This window comes from Anabas testudineus, chromosome 10, assembly GCF_900324465.2.
Source record: "Anabas testudineus chromosome 10, fAnaTes1.2, whole genome shotgun sequence".
NCBI lineage: Eukaryota > Metazoa > Chordata > Actinopteri > Anabantiformes > Anabantidae > Anabas > Anabas testudineus.
In genome coordinates, this window is record NC_046619.1 from 22,418,723 (window position 1) to 22,444,648 (window position 25,926).

The 25,926-nt window shown below is 41.9% G+C and overlaps 2 protein-coding genes across 4 annotated transcripts; both read left to right on the forward strand.

The window, feature by feature from the left end:
• The first annotated feature begins 1,034 nt into the window (after positions 1 to 1,034).
• Positions 1,035 to 1,973, forward strand: LOC113160987 (odorant receptor 131-2-like). Its single transcript, XM_026358458.1, has one exon. It carries the CDS (start codon positions 1,035 to 1,037, stop codon positions 1,971 to 1,973), a length of 939 nt encoding a protein of 312 aa, XP_026214243.1.
• Positions 1,974 to 3,972: 1,999 nt separating this feature from the next.
• Positions 3,973 to 24,386, forward strand: nup98 (nucleoporin 98 and 96 precursor). 3 transcript variants are annotated; one of them, XM_026357474.1, is made up of 35 exons: positions 3,973 to 4,115; positions 5,162 to 5,271; positions 5,689 to 5,784; positions 6,248 to 6,436; positions 7,430 to 7,569; positions 7,662 to 7,769; positions 7,875 to 8,055; positions 8,236 to 8,399; positions 8,516 to 8,653; positions 9,285 to 9,414; positions 9,547 to 9,639; positions 9,997 to 10,140; positions 10,447 to 10,580; positions 10,731 to 10,918; positions 11,017 to 11,133; positions 11,473 to 11,662; positions 11,927 to 12,023; positions 12,303 to 12,416; positions 12,637 to 12,775; positions 12,857 to 13,034; positions 13,495 to 13,656; positions 15,751 to 15,990; positions 16,075 to 16,207; positions 16,611 to 16,870; positions 16,981 to 17,165; positions 17,323 to 17,582; positions 17,789 to 18,064; positions 18,240 to 18,397; positions 18,662 to 18,802; positions 18,956 to 19,113; positions 19,731 to 19,952; positions 20,283 to 20,524; positions 20,867 to 21,021; positions 21,445 to 21,556; positions 21,964 to 24,386. In XM_026357474.1, the coding sequence occupies exons 2-35, from the start codon at positions 5,193 to 5,195 to the stop codon at positions 22,161 to 22,163; spliced, it is 5,523 nt and encodes a 1,840-aa protein (XP_026213259.1). In that variant the 5' UTR covers positions 3,973 to 4,115; positions 5,162 to 5,192; the 3' UTR covers positions 22,164 to 24,386. The 3 variants fall into 3 exon arrangements, with proteins under 3 accessions (XP_026213259.1, XP_026213260.1, XP_026213261.1); XM_026357475.1 differs by having other exon boundaries at positions 10,000 to 10,140; XM_026357476.1 differs by having other exon boundaries at positions 9,288 to 9,414.
• Positions 24,387 to 25,926: the final 1,540 nt, after the last annotated feature.

The following is a 25,926-nucleotide window of genomic DNA, read 5'->3' on the forward strand; positions in this document are numbered from 1 at the left end:
GATAGTTTCATAACTGAACCTCAGGCTTAATATCATAGATACAAGAATGATCAAACATCAAAAGGGGAGTGTTATATTAACTCTACAAGGATGTTGAAGAAATGCAGGTAGTAACGACTTTACTAAATGAGATGGATACTCTTGACGACAGCATAAATGAAATGTAAACCAATATATATTTATTTTTATAAATATATAAATAAAAATAAAAAAAGAAAACAGAGAAACCAGGAGATGATTGACTTTATCATGTCAACTGAATTGACATAATTGAATCATGTTAGTTGAAAGCAAATATTTTAAGTCGGATAATTCAGTTGTGTCGATTCTGTTGATGAGGTAAAATCAACTATGTCCTGGTCTCGTTATTTTAGTGTAGAGGTGTTTTTACATATTAACTCCACTGTTAGGAGAATCAGGTCCAGACTTGTGTGGAGTTGTGCTTCCTCACATGTAGCACACAGCAGGAAACTCCGGCTCAGCTTTGTTCTCAATTGGGGAGAAACTCAGTTTGATTTCAGCATGATGCAGGACGCCTGGTAAAGACGTGCAGGATTCACGATGAGACTCTGAAATTATCCAGATTTTGTTTTAGTGAGATAAAGTCTAGGTAACCCAGACTCGGGTAATGTCTACATACAGAATTCAGTGCAAAGCAGTTTTAGTTTTGCTAAAAAACGGAATATCTGGTAGGTCTGTGTCAGGAATGGAAATTGACCATTGGCAATAAGGGAACAGAGATTACCTATCTAAATGTTGTTAACCCCGTGAGGGATGGTTCCCTGTGAGGGGGGTGTGAGGAGCTGATATACAGTGTGTGAGGGAAGGCAAACCCTGCAGAGCAGCTGAGCTCTCAGGGAAACCAGCTGTTCTGCAAACTGTGTGCAGAGGGTGTTTGAATTCATTTTAGATTGTGTATGTGAACTCAGCAGGCAGCTGTGCTGTGGGTGAATCTTCACTGTTGTAGGAATACCAGCTTGAAGCAGCTCAGTGTTAATGTTCCACTCACATTAAGAGGTAATTGTTGTTGTAAAATGTCAGATGTGAATGAGTCGCTGACTAACGTCACCAGTCAACAGCAATATCAAGGGTTACTAGAAAGAGCGATGTTCTCTACTCTGACCTCGGTGCCGTGCTGTGTGTTTCTGTTCATCAATGGAACCATGTTGTTGACCTTAAGGAGTAAAGCAGTGTTTCGTGACACCTGTCGTTACATTCTTCTGTATAACCTCCTTTTTGCAGACACTGTACAGATGGCTCTGAGCCAGGTGTTGTATGTAATCGCTGCGTGTAGAATAAGGCTGACGTATCCTATGTGTGGTGTTCTCACTATGTTTGCCAGTCTCACAAATGACATCTCCCCTCTCACGCTGGTGGCGATGTCTCTGGAGAGATATGTAGCTGTGTGCCACCCACTGAGGCACGCCACCGTCGTCACCATCAGAAGGACAGGAGTGGCCATCGTTGTAGTTTGGGCCTTCAGTTCACTGAACGTTCTCACTCGAGTTCTGCTGCTCTTACAGTTTCCTTTTGAAGACCTAAAGAGCCTGCTAATGAAGGAGTTCTGCTCTGATGTAGCTATGCTTCTTGGATCTGTGTCTAATGACTATACTACAGTCTACACTTGTGTTCTGTTCCTATCAGCCGGTGTGGTAGTCACTTCCTCCTATATTGGTGTGATGGTAGCAGCCAGGTCGGCCTCCACAGACAAAGCTTCAGTTTGGAAGGCTCGTAACACACTGCTGCTGCATCTAATACAGCTGGGCCTCAGTCTCTCCTCCACCATTTACAACCCGATGCTTACAGCTCTTTCCAAAATTGTAGCAGCGATAACATTTGTTCGTGTCAGCATAGTTTTGTACGTGTGTTTGTGCATCTTCCCCAGATGCTTGAGTTCTCTCATCTATGGTGTCAGAGACCAGACGGTTCGACCTGTGCTCATGCATCATCTCCACTGTCCCAGCTGTCACTAAGGTCTCACCCTGATTTCATGCTACAGATCAACATTTTAATAGATGCATATGTCAGTTTTCAAGCTTTCAAGCACCCCTTGTGTGTATGTATATTTTGTATTTGTGTGTCTTAGTGAAGTAGTGATTGAAATATTATGATTCATTGACCCACTTGTTCATTTATTCATTGTGGAGAGTTCGGCTTTAACTCTTCTCTGGTAGAGCAACTTGTGTGTTCAGTGTACAGACAAAACAAGTGATCTCACTAAGATTTTAAAATATTAATATTACTTTAGTTTACCGTAACACTTTCATTTTTATGTTGAAATTCTAAATAAGTAGCTACAATGTGCTGTTTGTTATTGTGGAGAAAACTTTCCAGATATTATTTGATATAATTCAAACTTGTTTTTTTGAGGAATAACTACACTAAACATTGGACTATTTGTGATTCTGACAGACAGTACTAGCTACATGTAACAGCTCTTTCTAGAGTTCTGTCACAGGGGGCCGGCTGAGATTTGTTATCATCATGCATAACACATGCAGCCTCATTCGGTATGACTTGGAAACTAACACACATCTGTATTTGTGTATCATCTATATCTACAAAGACAATTGTGTATGTTTATTTAAAAAAGTAGGTTTGATATAAATAAAGTTGTTAGAGGTCCTGCAAGTAATGAGAAGGAAATCCAGTTCCTGTGACTCAACCTCCAGATAGCTTCACCTGGATGACTGATGTAAGTAAATGCCATTAAAGGTCGTCTGAAGTTGGACGTCTTTGCTATTCATTAAAACTCGTCGTCTCATTGTTGGCTTTGTGCTCTGGTAATTGTCTGACTACTTCCTAAATCATTCCTCATACATCTTTCTTGAATTGCAACAAAGATATTATGTGTTGGCATCTGTCCTATATAATGTCATATCATATCATATCATATCATATCATATCATATCATATCATATCATATCATATCATATCATATTATATCATATCATGTCATATAAGGTACCACTTCTTGTACAATAATATAATTAAACTGTATATATTTATATTTTGGTTTATGTAACCAAAAATGATGGTCAAAAGGTTAAAGAATATATCTCAGGTAGCAATAAAAACTCTGTATAAATGAATAAAATCAGCTTCCACAAATTTTAAATAATTCACTCGAACCCTTGTGACTACTGAAAAATGCTCAAATGCTCTGCTTCAGTGACACCTGCTGGTTTCACCTGCCTCCTTCATCATGAGGAGTTTTTTCAGCTGTGTGCCACCAAGAGACCGAAAGGCTGTAACTGTTAAGACAAATCTCCATCACAGAAATCATCAATTAGGGTCATAGCATTAATAATGCAACAATTTACTTAGACCTTTGGTACATCACAAAACATGGCAACCAGTGTTTTATGATATATTATTTGTTATGTGTCCTTCCTAGTTCTGACACCAAAACGACCTCATTTATCTAACTTGCTAATGTTGACATTCTTAATAACCTGTGACATGATCATATCACATGTTAGTTAATTCCTGTAGTAAAACCATAAAACAAATAGAAAAACACAAATGTTATGTTTCTTATATTTTCTTTTCAGGGCATTACTCTCAGTACTCTTTTTAAAGCTTTATAGAAAGTTCAAGTGCAAATACAAGTACAAACACTATACTGACTATACTGTGCAATAGTATAATGTACAGGTTATAAAAGAGGCATTAGATGTATGTACATACAAATATACACATTGAAAATTAAAATAAAATAATAACATAAACTTGGATATGGAGGGTGGTTCCCTTAAATGTAGCAGTGAGACGCATGATTAAATAAAAACATTCAAAATAGAATTAAATGCTGGATTTCCTGTTTCCACTGTCAGAAACTATCAGAAATAAACTGAACATTTATTTTTCATTTATTCATTAAACAGGGAAAAGCGTGTTTACGTCGGCAGCAGCGGCACAGCGTCGTGACGTATGAAAGTGCGTGGTGACGCTCGCTGGTCGACAGTTTTCCCTCCTCGCTGACACAAAGCTATCCGGCTCTGTCGAGGAGAAGCTAAACTCATTTGTCTCCCTCAACTTTTTGGACTCCAGCGCTTTAAGACCGTGGGAAGACGACCGCAGAGGAAACCATAGACATATACGCGCTGTTAAAGGTACATGTTTATGAAAATAACATTTATTATTTGTCTGTGTTGTTGTTGTTTTGCTAACGCTTACCTACGTAGCAACGCTAAGTGGTTAGCGGGAGAGCTAGCTTGCTAACATTAGCCTGACGCACATAGTAAACTTGAACTGTCTGCAGCACATATATGTCCAAATATCCGCGAGACTTTAGATTAATCTAAAGGCTGGTGTTGTTCTTTATCTAGGAAGAGTTGATTTGTTGAACGTGTTCTTTCTGCGGTTAATCCACTGAGCTAACATGCTGTTAGCTAAAGCGGAAATTATGCTATATGTAGGTTGCTGTTCGCTGTGTTGATTTTCGGTTTATAACTGGTCTCATCTGGCTCTGACTCGTTACCGGACGGACTCGGTTCCTAACCGGTTTATTCCTGCGGAACTGTTGGGGCTGCCGTTAATGTCATGTTTTTTAGGTACCTGTTACTAACTGGTGACACAGCCCGGTGAGCTGCACGTGGACCGATGGTCGACTAGTGTTGTCTTCTGCAGTAACGTTGACGTTACTTACTATTCAAAGTAACACTCAAAGCCTGAGCTCAGGACAGGGGATCCTTTCGAAAACAGGGTTCACACGAACACCGGAAGCTATTTAGCTGCTCAGTGCACGTTCACACATGAGCTGGGCTCTAACATAGAAACATGTACTTAAGTTACTTACTTTACTTTGACTGCACTAGTAATTTACTGGAGTGTTTCTCCAGAAAGTATCCTTACTTTCTAGTGTAAATATAACACACACACACACACACACACATATATATATTATATTATATTATTCAGGCAAATCACGTGATAGGCTTCTAAAATACTAAAACAATATTTTCTGGCTATGAAACTACTGAGAATGATTTGGAAAATACTGTTGTCATCAAATTCTAAACTAAACCAATAAACTGGCTAAATAATTTAATGTGGATTAAACCTTTCCTTGACAGCATGTTGTGGCCAGAGTTGTTTGCTGAAGAATTGCAGCTGTTTAAAAAGTTGATCATTTGGACCTTTTTGATTCTCTCAACAGAAGACTTATGTGGTCCTGCTAGCACTGCAACATGTTCAACAAGTCATTTGGTACTCCCTTCGGTGGAGGAACAGGAGGGTTTGGCACCTCATCGACCTTTGGACAGCAGAGTAAGTGTTTTTTGCTAAGTTATCTAAACTTTAGAATTTAAACCTACAGCAGCTCGAGCTGAGTAGATTCTTAAAGACAAGTCTGGAAACCAAGTCCTCTTCGTTATGCTAGCCTGACAGTTGTGTTTTCTAGCTTCAGTTTATACATAAGGAAACTAATTCAATCTTCACACTGATACCATCAATTACTTGATAATTTTCTCACTAATCAAATGTAAATCATCAAAATGTTTATCTTTAACTAAATTGTCTGAATATTCAGTTAATCTATCTTAAATCAAGGGTTTTCATCACAGGTGGTGAACACTGGACCTGACTTACAGTCCAGTTAGTGCAAAACATGATAGAAATTTTAGGTCACAGTATGTCATGTTAGCATCAACCGGAACTGTCCTCATGTGACCTCTGTATCTGTAGACACAGGTTTTGGGACGACAGGAGGCTTTGGAACGTCTGCATTTGGGACGACTACCAACACTGGAGGACTGTTTGGTTCAACACAGAATAAACCTGGTTTGTCTTATTCTCTCTTGTTAGGAAAACTAGCAGCAGGTGTTTGTTCGTTCAGTGTCTCAGTCCTGCAGTCTGCTGCTGCTGAGATCTATGCAAATGATCTGAAGGCATTCTGTTGTTAGGATTCTCCAGACTTGTTTTTTTTATCCACACAACAATATTTCTGCACAGCCAAAATACTAATCTGATCTGTGACTAGACTGTGAATGGTCCAGACTCTCAGGTGGTCTGAGACCTTCTGACTCTATTCATCCAGTCAAAACAAAAAAAGAGAAAATGTTTTATGCTTCACACATTGAACAAACGGCCAGAAAACCTGATTTACTTTCTATATGTTTTAATTCTTAATTTTGTTGTGAAGCACTTAAAATCCACTTATTCCTCAGGGATACTACTAAATAAAAAAATAAAGAGCCTAAAGGTTTTGAAGGAAAACTAATCTCTTCCTGTTCTGTTCCTCCAGGTGGTCTCTTTGGCTCCAACACTTTCAGCCAGCCGGCTTCCTCTTCCTCCACCAGCACCGGTTTTGGCTTTGGTGCACCGAGCGGCACTTCCACCAGCTTGTTTGGCAACACAGGCACAGGAACCAGCGGCGGACTCTTCTCTCAGCAGAACAATGCCTTTGGTGCCAACAAACCCACATCTTTTGGAAGTGAGGATCCTCTATAACTGTCTATATCTGTTTTCTAAACTTTATAGATGTTCTGTTTCTGTCAGATTAGATAATTCATAAGCTAGTATAGTATAAATGTAGCAGCTAAAGCCACTGAGTGGCTGCTGGATGGAAAAAAAGTAATTGACCCGCCAGTATTGAAATATATTGTCCAAGCGTTGCTCTGCTGTTTTCGGTGAATTATGTATTGAGCATGGCATACAAAGTGTCCAGTCCTCGACATCGATAGTCCATAACATAATACGTATACTTTCCATAAATTCAACAATTTACAAAAAACTAAAAGTGCTGGCGTAGTGGGTGACGAGCAAAGTGTAAAAACATAGTGAAACAATGAGAAGTGAAGCAGTTAAAAACTCTTTGTCCGTCTTGGAACACCTGCCTATAATAACAGTACCTACCTATAATGAATTGGACCTAGTTATGTTTTCTGACATATAGTGGACCCAAAAGTGAAGTACACCAAACCAAGACTGAAAATGGCTCCTCCAATAAGTATAACTATTGTGCTGTAGTGCCACTAAATTTCAGCTAGTGCTATTTAAATTTCTTAACTGTGTTGAACAAGAACTGTTTGATAGTGCCACAAAAAATTAGGATCATTAAGGAGTCTTGGTTAATGAGAAACAACTGTCCAGCTTACTAAAGAAGCCATAAACACAGGTGAAGATCGTAAGAGAACCAAGTACCAAGGATGTTAAAAGTAATATTAATTGTAAACAGAACTGAGTTGCATTCCCCACAGGAAATCCCATCAATATTAATCAACTTTTGTTTTGAAATGTTGTCACATTAATTTTTCTAAAACTGTCTAGAAAATCCATTTGAGTTAATAAACAGAAGCTCTATAAAATAAAATGTCACATGATTATTGAAATATAACTCTACTGCTGGACTTCAGTTCACAAATAGAACTTCCTAGTTATCATTTTGACATGTTTCTGTAAATAATTGTGCTGTCATGTTCCCCAGGCTTCGGAACGAGCACCAGCAGCGGCGGGCTGTTTGGGTCGACCAACACCACCTCCAACCCCTTCGGTGGAACCACCTCACTGTTTGGAGGCTCAGGGTTCTCTGCTGCACAGCAGCCAGGAACGACTATAAAATTCAACGTGAGTGTGTCATCACAGGCAAATGTGGACATGAGATGTGTAATTAATTGTTTTACACATCCTACCTTTTCTTCTTTTTTTTCCCCATTCAGCCTCCAACAGGTAACGACACAATGGTGAAAGCCGGCGTGACCACAAGCATCAACACCAAACACCAGTGCATCACAGCCATGAAGGAGTATGAGAACAAATCACTAGAGGTGAGTTTGTTGGCTGACCTGACAGACCAGTCAATGCAGCACATCAGTTATCTGGTTACTACTGTCTCTTCTGCGTTGACTTATTTTGGGTGCGTTTCCCTGCAGGAATTGAGGCTTGAGGACTACCAGGCAGGCAGAAAAGGCCCGACCAACCCTATGGCTCCGGGGACGGGCGGGCTGTTTGGTTCAGCTACACCCACTTCCAGCGCTGCCACCGGTCTTTTCGGCTCCACGGCCCCCAACACCAGCTTCTCTTTTGGACAGAACAAGAGCAGCTTTGGAGCAAGTGAGTGGTAACAACAACAGAATCTGATTATTCAGACTGGAGTCAGGATGTCACCACAGTGATGCAGCTGATACATCTCCAGACTCTTTCTAATGTGTTTAATTTTTTCTACATGTCGGCTGAAAAGGAGATGTGATGATTAGAGCTTGATAAACAATGTGTGTGTTCTTCTCTCTACAGCTACTGGCGGTTTTGGTACGACCACAGGAGGCCTGTTTGGTCAGCAAAACCAGCAACAAGCCGGCAGCCTTTTCAAGCCGTTTGGCCAGCCCACCACCACACAGAGCACCGGCTTCTCATTTGGTAACACCAACACTATGGGACAGGCCAACACCAGCAGCATGGTGAGAACATGGTTTTCTAGCTCTAAGAAGGTTTTTTGTTAACCTAAGTTCATACAAGACTTCAGAGAAAGAAAAATCTTGAGGTTGGTTCACACCTGTTCTCTCCTGCGGTTCAGGGTTTGTTTGGCAACACAGCAGCGTCTCAGTCGGGGGGGTTGTTTGGCACATCTCAGACCAGCACTGCCACTGGCTTTGGGACAGGCACTGGGCTGTTTGGCCAAACCAGCACCGGATTTGGAAACGTTGGTACACAGGTACAAAATTCAACAACACTGTTAGAAAGATGAGCTGAGAAGAAGCTGAAGGTGTGACTTCCAGTATCATACAGGGTTTCAGCCACATGAAAATGTTGCACGTTTTCTAAATGAGTGTCAGTAAAATGAGCTTCTCTCTGTATAGAATTTCTTCTGTCTGAGATCTGGACAGTGTCACTTTTTCCCTGCTAACCACATCTGAGTTCTGGAAGCGACTGTATTAAGAAAACATTAACAGCTTCAAGTTTGCCACATACATTCACATATAAAGTAAAGTTAATCTTCCAGTTATTTGGATACTAATGTTCACTGAAGCTGTGCTCTTTTAAACCATGTCACCATTTAAATATTAATATTAATTCAATGCAATGAATTTCAGTAAATTGGTCTTTGTAATTTTAAGTGACCTTTTCCTGCAACTTTAAAAGACTTCACGGTAACAAGAAGGGGTTACATGTTTAAGTCTTTGTTTTCTATAAAAATGTTGAGGATCAAAATGAATTATCTCAGCTCACACTGCAGCGCACTGATGTGTCAGTAATAGAAAGTGAAACAACAGTTTGTTGAACACTGTGTGAAAACCAATGTGTCATTGTGGATTTTAATTTTATCGTTTATTGAATTCAAACAGCAGAGTTTGTTTGGAAATAAGACGACTGGGTTCGGCACCACCACCACCAGTGCCCCGTCCTTTGGCACCGGGCTGTTTGGCAATAAGCCTGCCCTCACGCTGGGAACTGGAACCAACACCTCCACCTTCGGTAAGTCCCCTAATGTTTAGAGTTGGGGCTGGGTGAGGTAGGAATGTATCACAGCAAAGTGAAATGCTCACTGATGCATCAGGCATCGTCGTTTATTGCCATTAACTTTTTTTTGTTTTTGTGTTTGTGCAGGTTTTGGGGCAAACCCTGCTGGTGGGGGTCTGTTTGGGAACAAGCCTGCCACGGGAGGTCTGGGAACTGGACTAGGAACCAGCTTTGGAACAGGTAATTCGGGAACTCCAACATCAGAAAGAAAATAAGAAATGACTATGCATATTTGTTCTAAAATGAATTTAATTGACAAACAGCGACCTGTGTGTTACTTATCCAGGTCAGAAGGTTTACCTGATCTACAAACCACTCTCCTTTAGGGCTGCAGCTAAAGACTTTTCTAGATTTTAGATAATTTATGATAAACCTTTCCACAGTCCAATGGTGTTGTAAACTTAATATTTACATTATGTGAATACAGCCTGTCGACAAATGGTACCTAAAGAGTCCAATGTGACAAACCAGCCGTTCAGCTGGAGAGTGACACAGGCTGTTATTACAGTGTATTAATACAGAGCCATGTGTGTTCAGCAGTGGGCACAGGACAGACGTCTCTGTTTGGGAATAACCAGAACAAACTGGGCACCACACTGGGAACTATGGGAACGTTTGGGACGACTGGATTCAACAGTGGAACCAGCACGCTTGGATTTGGAGCTCCTCAGCAACCTGTTGGTGAGCAGCTGCAGACAAAGACTAGCAGCAACATCCACAGCAGCGGTGGTCTGATTTAAAATCTGAGAAAACTGCGATTAAATTTTAACTTTTCCTTAAAGAGAATTCAAAATAATGTGCAAGTTTATTGATAAAATTACAGTTGTATTTTTTCCTTCCACCCTATTCTCCAAACAAACCAAACTGCTTCTCTATCTTTATTTTATTTTGACTTTGGTCATTAGAGTTGGTGGTACATTTGACCTCTCTCCTCTGACATGTTGAGTGGTAATGGTTTGGTTGCATTTGTCTCGTTTTCCCCGCCAGCTCTCACTGATCCAAATGCAGCAGCTGCCCAACAGGTCATGCTTCAGCAGCAGCTCAGCGTCTTGGCATATTCACCATACGGAGACTCGCCACTGTTCAGAAACCCGCTGTCAGACCCCAAGAAAAAAGAGGAGGTGAGAGTGAGAGAAGCGAAACAATACATTTAAATTTGACTACTGCAGTCAGATCTTGCACATCTTATTTCTCAAGTTACTTGATCCAAATATTGAACATCAATATTCAAAATATGACCAGTGTGTTCAATCACAACTTTGTCCTTACAGCGTCTAAAACCAACCAATCCAACAGCCCAGAAGGCCCTGACCACGCCCACCCACTACAAGCTGACTCCTCGACCTGCAACCAGAGTGAGACCCAAAGCTCTGACGTCATCTGGCTCCTCCAAGTCACAGCTTTTCGACGGGCTGGACGATGATGAGCCATCACTAACCAACGGAGCCTTTATACCCAGGTATAATCAGTCCGTGGCACCTGTACTGTTACCATGGTAACAATGTCTTTAGAATAAATCCTATAAATTGATGTGTTTTGTGTGTGTTTTGTCCACAGAAAGAGCATCAAGAAACTTGTGCTGAAGAACTTGAACAGCAGTCAGTACAACAGCCCAATCAACAAAGAAACAGACGACCTTGCATCACCATTGGAATATCCACCAAACGGACACAGGTCTCAGCAAAGCTTTTTTTTTTTCTTTTTTTCTTTTAAAGAGCTGCTTCAGTTAAACTGGTCTACACAACCAGATACAGTTAGTTAGGTAGTGCAGTAGTTGAATCTGTTTATTCAGCAGATGTTTTTAACTTGGTAGAGAGGAATATGGAAACATTAAAGGTTAAAAATGAAAACTCTACGAAGGTAGAGACTTGGAGAAGCTTTTTGTGGACTTCAATGAAAACTTGTTGTATATGTACAAGTCTGTTCTTTGGATACTGTATAACTAGCTGTATATTAATTTTAATACTGTGGATAGTAACAATAATGGGCAATACTCTCTGTTCCCATGTGCAGCCTTGTGCAGGAGGACGAGGAGCTGAGGGAGCTGGCAGGTCCCAGCGGTCGGGCTGACGACGACCCTGAGGTCACCCAGTTCTACGTCAACCCCATTGCCAAGCCGATCCCACAGGGCCGCACTCAGACCAGCCTGCAGGACACCATCATTGACCTCAACATGCACAAACCAGCCAGAAATGGCCTGGAGGTCAGCAGCCTCAGATCTCACCTGGATTTAGTTGAAATGATAGAATTTCAGGGCACTGTCAGTATCCAAATAAATATTCTGGGCAGTGACAAATTTTGCTGAAAAAACTGAACTTCAGCTGATGTTGAGTCAAGCAGTTTTTAATAATTCCCAGACAGGAAAAGCCGAGTAGGTTGGAAATCCTGAGATATTTGAATAATATAGTTCACTTGTACAAACTGTGTCTTATGTTCATTTAGTTATTTGACTTTGTCTTTTTCTCAGCTGAGCAGCGATGATGTGTCTGCATCTTTGGGGGAGGAGTCTCTGCAGGAGGAGAGAGAGGAGGAGCAGCACGAGCAACAGCCTCCTCACCCTGCAGGTCAGAGATTAACCCTCCACACTGGAACCCGTTAACCTGAACTTCTGTGGCTTGAGGCCACATAAGTTTGCTTTTATAATAATAATAATAGAAATCAGACTGCGTATCTGCAATAAAAGACTTTAGAAGGTTTTAAACGGTTTAAATATTGTTTAGAAAAGTGTTTTCATAGATGTCGGTTGGAACAGTAACAACAAGAACAAGAACCTTTGAACAGAAATGAATATTTGATGTTTGTTTCCTAGAGTTGTAAATACATGATTTTATTCTGTTTATCAGGCATCCTCCTGACCCGTGTTGGTTATTACACCATCCCGTCCATGGAGGATCTGGCCGAGATGGTGGATGAAAACGGAGAATGTGTTGTGGAAAACTTCACTGTTGGCAGAAAAGGTAACGTTAAGACTCGCTGTCATCTGTTTCTAAAGGCTAATGATGTTTGTGCTGATTGAAACTGTCAGTGAACAGCTGAGCTTCTGATCTTAATACATCAGTAAAAAACCGAGATTTACAACAGTAACCTAGGAGAGGTTTTCAACACGTACAATATTACGTGATGTAAAACTATGGTTGAACAGTGGACTCACTACTCTGCTCTGATTGGCTCTTACAGGCTACGGTTCCATCTTCTTCCCTGGGGAGGTGAATGTTTCGGGTCTGAACCTCGATGAGATCGTCCACTTCAGACGCAAAGAAGTCATCGTGTATCCGGATGACAAGAACAAGCCGCCAGAAGGAGAGGGGCTAAACAGGTGAGCTCCAGGCTTAATGGACGTGTTTGTGCCTCGAACTGTTCAGTGATCTGTTGGTAATCCACTTCTGTGTGTTCATAGGCGAGCGGAGGTAACTCTGGACGGCGTTTGGCCAAATGACAAGACGACCTGCACTCAGATCAGGAGCCCTGAGCGTCTGACTGACATGAACTACGAGGGTCGGCTGGAAAAAGCCTCTCGCAAACAGGGAGCTCGTTTCTTGGAGTACAGACCTGAGACCGGATCCTGGGTGTTCGAGGTCAGTCACGTTTGCTTTAAATAATTCTTCCTTCAGTCACCAAATGTTTTATATTAATTTATAAATTTTAGTGTTAATTTTATTCATCAGTCACAGTTTACTCTTATTTTTATTCTTCATTTGCTGTATTTTTATCTTCTTAGCTTTTCGAGGCCTGCCGCTGTCTTCATCATTCCTGTGTACAGTTGCCATGGTTACAGCTGTTTATTTGTTTGTCTGCTCTGACTCAGAAGCTGATTATTATTTGATGATTATTATATGATTAATATTTCACATTTAGACCAAAAGTTTTTCCTTTCTGGTGTTTATTCACACACACATTCAAACCCTATGAAAAAGCTCCAATCTGAACACAAACACTGTGAAACAACTCGTCACCACAGACTCTGCTGTGACGGTTTTGCATGTGCATTGTCCTCCTGTTATTCTGAGGTGTAACTGACTCCTCCCTCTCTCTCAGGTGGCCCATTTCTCCAAATATGGCCTTCAAGATTCAGACGAGGAGGAGGAAGTCCCACCCAAAACTGACCCCAAGAAGCTAAAGACGATGATGCCCCTGCCTCCGTCCAGGCTGCAGCAGCAACTTGCTCCCTCTCAGCAGCAGGTGGCGCCACAGGCTCAGGTAGCGCAGCCTGTGCCCCTTCACACTCATCATCCTCATCCTCATTGACACATCTGAGATGATTAAAGGAGCATTCACCCAAACATCTGCTTGTCCAGCTGTTTTAGTTGTGGCAGGACGACAAATGACACCGTTTGTGTGTCAACATTATATTAGATTAGATATTTAACTTTCATTTTCAAGGACTACGCTAATCCTAAATAAAAGTAGCTCAGAGTCAAAGTACATGTTGACCAGCTCCAGGAACAAATTAGCACCTCAGCTAAAATTCATGAGTTTTAAATTGCTTAAAAAACAAGGCCTTGAATGACTCAAGTATTGATTAAACTAAGAAGGTCGCAAAAGATAAAAGTGGTTTCTGATGCTGTTCAGTCAGAAAATGAGATCTGTGTTTGGAGGAGCCAGTGAAGATTCAAATGAATTGATGAAGAACAGACACAGAGAACAGAATTTTATAGAGAAAAATATGGACATGTGACTCGTTGGCGCAGGATGTTTCTGGTTCTTGGAGGATTAGTTTCTGTTGAACATTACAGATCTAAATGAACAGTTGGTATGGAAAACTGAACAGAACAGACACACAGCAGGGTTTGTGTTTGGAAAAGGAGGAAGTGTTTATAATAGCAAAAATTCTTATAGAAGCATGAGGTGGTCGGACATAAGAATGTTTCTATTTATTTTAACATGATCCATCTTAAACTAAATGACCAACTCATCGTTTGCTGTAGTTTGAACCAACCATCTCTTCCATCAGATGTCTGTTTCACCGTCTCCCGTGTGAACGTGATCAGGACTGAACATGTTTACACTGCGAGACAGATGAGTTACTACACAGTCACTGCATCGCATGCACCTTGGTGCTGTTGTGTAACCTGCGTTGGTTGTGCACGTCATAAGAAATCAAGAGTACATATAAATGAGATGCAGTAATGCATATGAAAAGTGCGGAAGCGACAACGTGTGTGAACAGTGCCGCAGACGGCGCTGCCGTTACCTACGTTATCTATTAGAATATCCTCCGCCTTAAAATTAGTGTAGGACTGAAAACGTTTTGTGTTTTTAATCACGGTGTTCGTTTGAGTTTCACTTCTGCATCTCATTGTGTTGTGTGACTGACTTTACTGCAGTTGGTTCTTTGCTTTCATTAAACACAAATATCAAAGGTGTTTTTATTTAAGGCACTTTGTTTCTAACACTGATGTTTTTTTGAGAACAGAGTTTATAATAATGTCTTTACCTTGAATCTGCTACTTTAGCTTTAGTTTAAACGTACATATGCAGTGTATTAAATTGTCTTTTATAATCTTAGAAATACCACAACATACTTCTCCTATTGAGGACAAAACGTCTCTTCAGACATTAAGTCTGTGTGTGTTAAAGTATCAGTATATTATAATGAAGCTTAGCAGGAAGATATTTTAGAATGTAGCCTGCTGTAAGTTGTGTGATAATAATTGTGTTGGTTTTTAAATTGCAATAATCAAAAGAAATAAAGTTAATACAGATGATATTTAAGCTTTGGTCTGTACAGTTTGTGTGAAGAACAGTTTCTTTACAAATATTAAAATTATATTAAACTTACTGTTGGTGAAGATGGGACACCGCCGCTGGAAATTTTCTTCAGCAGTGTTTTCTTTCCAGAGTCAGACTTTATTGATCTTAGAGGGAAATGCCTTTGTCTTGTTACAATGACGGTTCAAAAAGAACTAAAAAAAATAACACTGAAATCAGACAAAACTAATTAGTAGTTTTTATTGTCAGAATACAAAAGTGATTTAAAAACTACCGAAGCTCAAACAGCCATTTGAAATGTTTAATTAGTTTTTTTCTAATAATTAATAATAGACATGCATCTAAACAATGCTTCACCAACCAAATCAGTGGGTGATTTATCTACTTAACCTCCTTCAACGTGGGCAGGTTTATTGTGTTGTTCTCAGACGTTCCACAGACAAAATACAAGTGAGACAGAAAAACACGATAACTCTGAGATATTCAACAACCTGATTAAGTTGTTTGTGATCTGGATTTTATTTGTGTCTGACTCGTATTGAAGCCTTTTTCTCGTCACTAACTGTGTCTGTGCACCATCAGTCCACGTCTGTCGTGGATCTTGCAGGCAGCATGGCAGAGTTGGACAGTGATATGGCCGATATCACGCAGGGCTTCCCGACAGAGAGCATGCTTGGAGGAGAGGACGAAGGCGACCTCCTGGTGGTGGACATGGACACGACTGGTGGGAAGCTCGGGGGTTTGATCTCTGCGGAGCACGTAGGCGTCTCTGCCTCCAGCCAGATAGTGTCAGCATTGGGGATCAATCCTCACACCCTTCAGGTAGAGTCAGAGCACCGCTCCACACACAGGAAGTCATCGGTCTGCCCGCAAGAATAAAATAATTGAATGTTTTGTTTTGTTCAGATTATGAAGGCGTCACTGTTTGCTGAGGATGATGAAGAGAGTGACATGTTTCACGATCAGGGAGTGATGAAGGTTGCCACTGATGTTTCGTCTCCTCGCATTGTCTTACCAGGAACTCAGGGACGTCCCTCCGGTATAAAACCCGATTTTTTTTTTTTATTTTTTTTTTTGAGCTGTTGGGAGTTAAGTGCTTTGTGCTACGGCTGCAGGTGACGCTACCTTCCCAAACTCCTCTTCTAGCCATCTGCATCTTCTGCTGCCGTAAAGTCTGTTTTCGACCAGCAACATTATATTGTGCAATCTGATAATCAGCTTACTCATATTCAGGGTTCTTCGTGAATCATTTAGTAATTAAAATGTGAGGTGATAGTGAAAGTACTTGATCTCAGTATCTTCAGTTATCTTGTTTTTGGCTGTGGTTCAGTGTAATGTGACGTTAGCTGAAATAATTAACAGATTAAAACTGAAACGGCTATTTCTATAATCATGACAGAGAGAAATGAGATCAGATAATAAAAACGTCTGTCCCTCTGCAGTGGGGGGTCTCCTTCAGACTCGTTTTACCTCCGGACTCCTCTCTCAGCTCTCCGATTCTCCCCGTGCTCCTCTTCCTCCTCCTTCTCTGTCCCGGGCATCTCCAGCTGCAGTCGAACCCCCCCGGTCAATACAGTGGGCGCCTCCGGGCCCCTCCTCATTCCTTCTGCCTCCTCGAGCTCCAGAACCTGCGATCAGGACGGTTGGGGTCCGTCGGCTGGGTGGCCCCGTCCCCCTCAAAGAGTCGGTGACTCTGGGGAAGGTTGGTGCTCTTCTTTTTTTTTTATATATATATATATATATATATATATACACTCTGCAGGAAAGGACTGAATGTGCAGGAAAGAACCATCATCATGATTTATATTGCAGGGACGGTTGTTGATGGATGCTGCGCTGTTTGCCGGACGATCCTTTCGAGTGGGGTGGGGTCCTGGCTGGACACTGGCACACTGTGGACAGCAGCTGAGCTCACTGCCCTCTAAACTGCTCGACCACCAAGAACTGACCTCCAAGACCGATTTCAGCTTCCTGCCAAAACCTGCGAGAAACAAACCGTAAGAGAAGTAGAATCAGACTCTATGTAACATATATATGTTATATAGATATGTTATATGATAAATTAGGGTTTTTATATAAACTATTAATAACGTAGAGTTTATATATATGTCTTCAGTCCCGTGTTCTTCACTGACCTGCTCTAATCTCCTGCAGACTGATAGAAAGCCCCTATAAGGTGGTGTTAGAGAAGCTTGTGGCTCTGGAGCCTCTGGCAGTGAAAACCAGTGAGCGGGAGGATGAAGAAGAGAGCCAGGCAGTGCTGCAACGCCCCCTAGAGATCTGTTTGAAGCACAGCACCGTCAGCACCACAGACGCCGCCTGCCCTCTGATCCGACCGCAGCTCGGCGTGGCAGCGCTGCACGACTACGCAGAGTGGATCACCGAACTGAGGGAAAAGCAGGGTGATGCCGACCGTAAGTGACGGAACTCGGAGACTAATTAAAATATCGGGACTCAATGAGCTTGGTCAAAGGATTTCCAGTTAGAGATTAAAAAGTTTAGATCCTGACTGAACATAGCATTTATATATTTAAATAAAGAGCTATGAAGGTGTATGTGTGATCATGTGAACGAGAGAGTGTTGTCACAGAACATGACTCACTCGCTGTTTCTCCTTCAGCCCTCCTGGGTTACTGGGCTGAGGTCTGGACCCTGTGTGAGGCTCTGTGGGGTCGACTGGGCCCTGCACACCAGGACCCAGACATGGAAACGTCAAGCGACTATGAGCAGCAGCTGGAGAGGAGGCGGACCTTCTCGGCCTGGCTTTCCTGTGGCGCCATCTGCAGGGTGGAAGAAGAGGTGGCTCTGGCAGGGAAAGGCCACCACACGGAGGCCATCTTCAGCTACCTGACAGGCAACCGCATCAGTGAGGCGTGTAGACTCGCACAGAAGGAAGGTGAGGAAGTGATGCTAGTGTCAGAAACATGGTTGACTGGAAATGGAAATTTTATGAAAAGAAAACCTGATAGTTGCAGCGTGTGTGCAGTGATCGTGCAGTAAAAGCAGCTCTGTGAGAGGGCCTGACGTGGTTAATGTCTCTGCACCACTAACACACTGCTGTTCATCTACAGGAGACCACCGTCTGTCCCTGCTGCTGTCTCAGGGCATGGGTTCTCAGTACTGCCGGGACCTGCTGGCCCTTCAGCTCGCGGACTGGAACCGCATGCAGACTGACAGCTACTTACCTGAGGAACGACTTCGCATCTTCGCTCTGCTCGCCGGAAAACCTGTGAGATGTTTGATTTATTTAAAGAGATTTTAAAGTTTAAAGACAAGAACATGGGGATAGTCGCACATTTTAGATTTTTGCCCTATAAGCTTAACATTTACCTCTTTACATGGTTTAAAATGTCATTTTAAAAAGTATCTGTGTCAGAATGTAACTTCCATCCAAGGTAGAAGTGGCTTCTTAACATCTTTAAATTGCCACCTTGTTGTTTAGCGCTGTAGTTTGATGCTGATCGTATGTTGTTGTTTTTTTCGGGTCCTGTAGGTGTGGCAGTCGTCTGATGCTGTCGTAAACGTGTGCTCTCAGCTGGACTGGAAACGCTGCGTGGCCATCCACCTCTGGTTCGTGTTGCCTCCGACCGCCTCTGTGGCCGACGCCCTCTCCAAATACGAAGCTTCCTTCCAGGTGAGCTGCTGTTGGCTGCTGCTTGGTCACGGCATATTTATCCTGTAATGGATCATTGATTCAAACTTGTTTTTATTCTTTGTCTACTCTACACACATTTATCAGGAGTATATGTGTTAAAGTGTCGTTCTCCTTTTTGTGTCTATCTTGCAGGGCTCATGTGAGGGGGGGAAGTACGCCTGTGCGCCTTTGCCCCCGTACCTGGAGACAGAGCAGCCAGACCTGGAGGAGGAGGAGGAGGAGGAGGAGGAAGAGTCTAAACGACCGCTGTACGACCTCTGCTTCCACCTACTCAAACTCTACAGTGACAGGTAAACTGAGTGTATAGCTGGTGTGAATTCAGGTGGATCATTCAGCTCTGTGAATTAATCTGGTGGCATTAAACGCACCAAGACAGAACAGCTTCACATAAACCAAGAAAGTGCAAAACATAACTACTCATTTGTGTTTCAGTGAGTTGGGAATGGCGGTAAATAGAAGATTAATACAGATTAAAGGGCGAATGGTTGTAGTCTGTGGTGTGAATGCAGGTCAACTTTAATTCATCTGTCTGCTTTTTGTTAAAAACAAAAACAACTCCTCTAGATGGGGCGGCAGTAGCTCAGGGGATAGAGCAGTCGCCTATGAACCCCAGGGTGAGTGGTTCGATTCCCGGTTCCTCCTGGCTACTTGCTGAGGTGTCCTTGGACAGGCCCCGAAACCCCGTAGTGTAGCGCTGACATACCGTCTAGCAGCTGTCCACCCACAATTTCCCCAAGGGGATCAATAAAGTATTCATTATTATTATTATTATTATTATTATTATTATTATTATTATTATTATTATTATTATCATCATCAAGAGACAGATGGAAGTTTTATACCATCCACCTTCAAACTATGATGGACTGCTCCTTCATTGTCTTCCTTCATCCATCTCTTCCTGCAGACACTACAGCCTGCAGCAGCTGTTGGACCCTCTCACGATCACCTGGGAGCGTCTGGATTACCGTCTCAGCTGGCACCTGTGGGGTGTCCTGCAGGCGCTGCACTACACCCACCTGAGCACCTCGCGGCAGGGACTCCTCCACGCCAGCTACGCCGCACAGCTGGAGAGCGTTGGCTTGTGGCACATGGCCGTCTTTATCCTGCTGCACATCCCAGACCACACGTACGTTCAGACGCTTGGCATGAAACTGGATTAATTATGAAACATAAGACGCAGATGTTTCTGTGATAGAGAATAAACATTTTTTGATAACAAGAAGAATCTATCTGAAGGTTAGAGATGAAAAACCAAACCTATTTTTATTTATCTTGCTTTCAGCTCATTAACTTAATATTAAAGGAACCTATTAGTAACCTCTAATGATGTAAACGATCAAATCTAAGGCTGGATGTCTGGTCCTGGTGATTATTATTAGTAACATCGCCGCCCTCCATGCTGGAGAAGAGTTAACGATATATTTTATTTTATCTAAATATTTTTCTCTGACGTCAGTCAGCGGGAGCGAGCGGTGAAGGAGCTGCTGACCCTCCACTGCCCCCTGAAGGAGACGGAGGAGACCCTCCAGAGGGAGCGTTTCCTAACCGAGAGACTGCTGATCCCAGATCAGTGGATCCATGAGGCGAAGGCCACGCGAGCCCGCAGAGATGCTGACAGACAACAGGAAGCTCTGCACCTGTACCGGGCCGGATACTGGAACCAGTGCCACCGGCTGCTGATCCAGCACCTGGCTTCAGGTACAGCCTGTTAAATCATTTGAAATCACACAAGCTGTTTAGTTTAAACTGGTTTTCACTTGAAACATCTTTTAAAGATATGATTCTCATCTGTTTTTCATTTTTTAGTTTTAGTGTTGGTCTGTTGCAGTTAGTTAAAAATAAAATTCCATGAATAAAATAAACTATAATGTTATTATATGAGAAAAAAGAGCTGAAAAGAAACGTTGGGCTGTCTCAGCAGGCAGGAAATCAGATATCTGATATCAGCTTTCAGATAAAAACTAACACTGAAGACTGAGTTCAAGTCTGTTCTGGAAAAGTTTGTGACTATGTTTTAAAACATACTATGTTTCTCCGTAGACTGTATCATCAACGATAACCACGACTACCTGCTCGAGTTCCTGGAGGGGCTGGCAGTCCCTGAACACAGCGCCACCATCCAGGACTGGGACACTGCAGGGAGGGTCTACCTAGACTACATTAGGGTCATAAAGACTCTGCAGAAAATCCAGCAGGTAGTTGGCCAACAAGACGTTCAGAGAACTTTAAGTGTAATATTTCAAGTAGTAGTAGTGGTAGTTTTTCATGGGTATTCAGTTTAACAGTAGTAATACCACAGTGTACAACAGTCAGTGTAAAAGTACTTGTGCAGAAAATCTTTATTATGTTATTGAATTATAATTAATCACTGATAACAAAAAAGCAGTTTTATATCTGTATTAGTAATAATCTGAGTCATACGTACTACTACTTACTAAAGTAAGTAAAGCTGTCAGATTAATGTAGTTGAGTAAAAAGTAGAATGTTGTCGTTTACATTGTTTACTTTCCTTGAGGAAGGTTCAAGTGTGTATTGTACTCAAGCATAGTACTGGAACATGGAGAAGTAATGTGGCAACTGTTGAAGTTTGATGTTTGTGTTTTCATCCTCGGCACCAGATGGAAAACGCCGGCTACGAGCTGGAGCGTCTCTACACAGACGTGACGTCTCTGTGCAGCAGGATCGAGCTGCTGCCCTGCAGCACGGCCAGAGACCGGCTCGCTCAGTCAGGTAAGAGTAGGACTCTTCATCAGTTACCTGACTCACTCACAGTGTTGATTTGATGTGTCATCTAATCCCTTTCTTACAGTTCAACAACTTTACAGAAACACTGTTAATTTCAACAAAGCTCACTGTAAACTTCATCCCAAACAGAAAAGCATCAGATTGTGTTTAAGAACTTTTACACGCAGCACTACATTTGGTCAGCTGGACACAGTCATACCTCTGAATGAACGATGTTCTGTAGCTGCAGGATGTGAGATAAGCAGCTGTTCACTTTAAAAACCGATATTAGTCTTAAGTGACAACAAGTAGATAGAAAATGAGTGAAATCAGGAAAAGTTCCACAACAACAAAAAGAGGCTTCTGTCCACTCTGATCCATCCTTTAACATCTACTCCCCCTCCTCCGCACAGAAATGGCGAAGCGTGTGTCCAACATCCTGCGGGTGGTGCTGAGCCTGCAGCAGGGCGACGCAGCGTCCGACTCCCTCAGCATCCCACTCGTCCAGATGGCGCCGCACATCACCCGCCTGCCGATGCCGGAGGACTACACGCTGGAGGAGCTGCGAGCCCTCACACAGTCGTACCTGCGACAGCTCATCGTCAGCCAATGAGAGAGCAGAACAGGAGCAGCACTGCTGTCGTATTGTTACGTTCATAAAAGCTTAAAATTTTCAGCTGCTGACATGTCATGAAATTCTGATGCAGAAAGTTTTCAAAACATTTAATCTTAACATAAAGGTTTTGACCAAGGAGAACGAGTCTAACCAGGAGTTTGTTCAGTGGACGTCGTCTGTTTGAGCTTCTCAGCACTTTCAGTTTGTCCAGCAGCAAACGCACAAAGCGTCAACACGTCATTCCTCACCCTGTGTGTTTTAAGAAGGGGAACAGAATGACTCATTTAAAACTAACAGGCCACACTAGACGTTTAACTACAGCTATCGGCAGGTAGAAAAACTCTCTCTAACCCGAACCCTCAAAAAGACACATCTGAGTCAAAGCTTTATTTTTTTCAGACTTCCCTCTCAAATGAGTTTTTTTTGTCCAAATCCACAGGTTATTTTATGTTTTAAATATCAGCTGTAGCTGGTAGAATTCAACCAGCCAGAGTCAGAAGCCCAGATTATCAGCGAGTGAATCCAGTTGTTCCCTGCAGCCAGGCGAATGTCTTAAACATCACAAAATGTGACATTTACAGAGTGAAATCCGCTGCAGTGATGGCTTCAGTTCAAAACATGAACCTGATCTGTCTCATGCCGGATCACATAAAAAAAATGTAAAACCTGTTTTCAGAAAATGAAGTGAGTTTCTGAATTGAGGAACTGGTGGAAATAGCTGCTGATTGTTTAATCGCGGAGTCACTGCAGCTCTGGTTTGATCAGTCAGTATTATGATGTGATGATAATGTAAAGCTGGCAGCACTTATCATTATCGGAATAATAAACCAGTTGGTCAAGTCGTCTGATGTCCACAGTTCAGCTTCACGTGCCGGTAACAATACAGACAGACGCATGCAGAAAAACTAGAAACTAGTGGACACCTGCAGCAGCAGCAGCAGCAAATATAAAGTAAACTTAATTAGGTGAAGGACAGGTTGACAAATGTTGTCCTGTGTTAAATCACGAGTCACGTGTCCATATGAGCACTGAAAGAGTTTTGTCCTGTTAATGTTCCTCCGGTAATTTAACGGAAATCTTCCTCTTATTTGATTCAGGTTTATCTGCAGTTTAAATTTTACTGTCTGAAGTAATCACGTCATCTGGATTTCTTCAGGACACCAACAGGATGAGAGTTGTACTGATGCACTTGTGATTTTGGGAGTTGTTCACTTGACGTGTTTCGTTCTGTTAGTGTCTGAAACAGAAATTTGACATTTATGTTTGCTCCTGAACAAATCATGTCAATATCTCCACGAATTACAACCTTAGCAGAACAAAACAAAGTAATAATATCCACGTGATCTGTTTCATTTCCCATCAGTGACAGTGAAGGATGTTTTACTGGGGGTGGGGAACATTAACAGAACAGCAGCTTAATGTTTCTATGGAGATCTGACAGTTTAAGACTGCTCTCCTTTCAGTAGCTGAATCTGGTTTTGTTCTTTTACAGTGATCACTTCATCACTTTGAACAGCAGGTGACGTTGTGTGTTTATTAAACATGTTCCTTAAAACCAGGCTCGGCTCGGTGTTTAACCGTAGAAAAACGTCCCTTCTCTTTAAAACGAGGTTTTATTCTAAGTAAGTTAAAGCAGCGTTGGCGTAGTGCAGCAGCCGCAGCTGTTCATCTGTCAATATGTGAATAAAGACGTTCTGTCTTAATATTAACTAAGAGGAGCGGGTTCGATGTGCACAGACGACTCAGAGGAAAACTCAACATGCAAAGTGTAAAAAGCCTGATGGCCTATTTTTGTAGATTCTTGTTTTTCTGTTTGGTTGAATGTTCGAGTGTGTGCACGTAACCAGAGGAAAACAAAGTGAAGCGTTTCCTTCCAAAACCAGCCGCCAACCAGAGACTTCTCTGTGTGTAATTATAGAAATATTGTATATTTTTGGAAAATCAAACGGGAAACATCAGGTCATTTTTATCCTCCACCTTTAATTATTCCTAACCTGGATGCAAAGTGTTTTGGAATGACAGACTTCACTTACTGATTGATCGATAGAACTTTTTCTTTTGTCTTGTTTTTTTGTTTTTTAATATAAACTCATAACTCTGTTGTTTCTCCTGATAATCCGTGAGCGTGTGGTCGACGTGAGCGGATCCTGCTCTGTGTGTGAGTGTGTGCACGTTTCCTGATGATTTTGTTGATAAATATTTTTTAATAAAGTCGAGTAGAAATAATTTCTCATTTGTTCTTTTTCTTCAGTCCAGTCCAGGTCTCAAACCTGGAAACGAATAGACCGTTTTTTCCAGTTGAGGAAAAGGTCAATAACAAAAATGTGTTTACATGCACTTAAGTAACCAGGTTACAGTCGACTGATTTCTAAACGGGAACCTGGTTTCTGAAATCGAACTGTACGGCCTTCAGCCTTCAGAGAGAACGTCTTCTGAATGTGTTTAGTTTTAACATTTCTCTTCATGTTAAACTTGGAAATGTGAGGACACGTCCCAGACGTGCTGTCTGTCTCAGTGTGACGTCAGTTTCATCAGCTGCCGACGACTGAAAAGGTCCAGGTGAACTCAAACCGTGACCATGAACAGTGGTATGTAGTGACACTGTTCTCCAGGAAAGGTTTCAAGTTTTCAATAATCATTCCTTTAATGTGGATATTATTTATTTATGAAACAGGCTCTGAACATAAAGATGTTCTTATTCCACCACACTGAACTTAATCTGACGTTAGAACATCAACTTCTGTTCATTTAGTTTTCTACAGATCGTCTGTTTTACCTTCTGTTACGTTTTATTCATATTAATATTGATCAAACACAAAATGTTGTTTAGTGCCAAAAGTTTTTTATTAAAAACTAGGAGACAACAGATCAGTGACCCACAGGTGGAGGTGAGAGCTTCGCAGTTCTTTGTTAAAATCAATTAGAAAAATAAAACGATGTTCTTTTTGTACCAACAACATTTTACATGTTTTAACTGTTTCGTTTTGCTTCCTTGGGTTTTCAGTGCTGAGCTTGATGCAGTTTCTTTATAATTGATCAACGTCTGTGGCTGCTGTTAAACTCTGGATCCAGGTGAGTGTTTGTTTTCATTTCAGAACCATGAAGAACCTGCAGAAAAACAAGTGAGAAACACAAAAAAATAAATCAGTTCAGAGCATTTTAAAAAAGAACCAAACATATTTCTTTTTCAAATCACATGTTCAAAGGTTTAAGATGACGGATGTTAAATACACAGAGTCATTTATTGAGTAACTTAACATACGAAGCCACTTCTTCTTCACCTTTAGGTTTTAGCAGCAGCCTGAGTGCTGCCTTTCTGTTTCTGAGGTATTTTCTTCTTCTAGAAACAAATTGAAAAAATATATCGACGCATCATTAGTAAACAAACATGGACGTCTGTTCCGTGGATGACTGCTAAGGTGCGTGCCCTGCTGAAGTCGAGGGACTCCGCCTTCAGAGCAGGAGACATGATGGCCGTAAAGACAGGGCTGAACTGTCCCGAGCCATCAGAGAGGCGAAGGGCGCGCACGCCAGGAGGATCCACGGCCACTTTGAGGACAGCGGAGACAGCCGGCGCATGTGGCAGGAGGTACATCAGCTCTCAGCCTGGTGCAAGGCCAACAACCTGTCTCTGAACGTTGGGAAAACGAAAGAGATGGTTGTTGACTTTAAAAGAGCAAAGAGTGACCACTCTCCACTGAACATCGATGGAGCGTCAGTGGAGATCGTCAAGAGCACCAAATTTCTTGGTGTCCATCTG

Bases quoted from the DNA above. Each gene is read 5' to 3' on its own strand.
- LOC113160987 (XM_026358458.1), top strand. From the start codon at position 1,035: ATGTCAGATGTGAATGAGTCGCTGACTAACGTCACCAGTCAACAGCAA.
- nup98 (XM_026357474.1), top strand. From the start codon at position 5,193: ATGTTCAACAAGTCATTTGGTACTCCCTTCGGTGGAGGAACAGGAGGG. The intron at 7,570-7,661 runs GTGAGTGTGTCA...TTCCCCATTCAG, and splicing joins GAACGACTATAAAATTCAAC to CCTCCAACAGGTAACGACAC. The intron at 9,415-9,546 runs GTAAGTCCCCTA...GTGTTTGTGCAG, and splicing joins AACCAACACCTCCACCTTCG to GTTTTGGGGCAAACCCTGCT.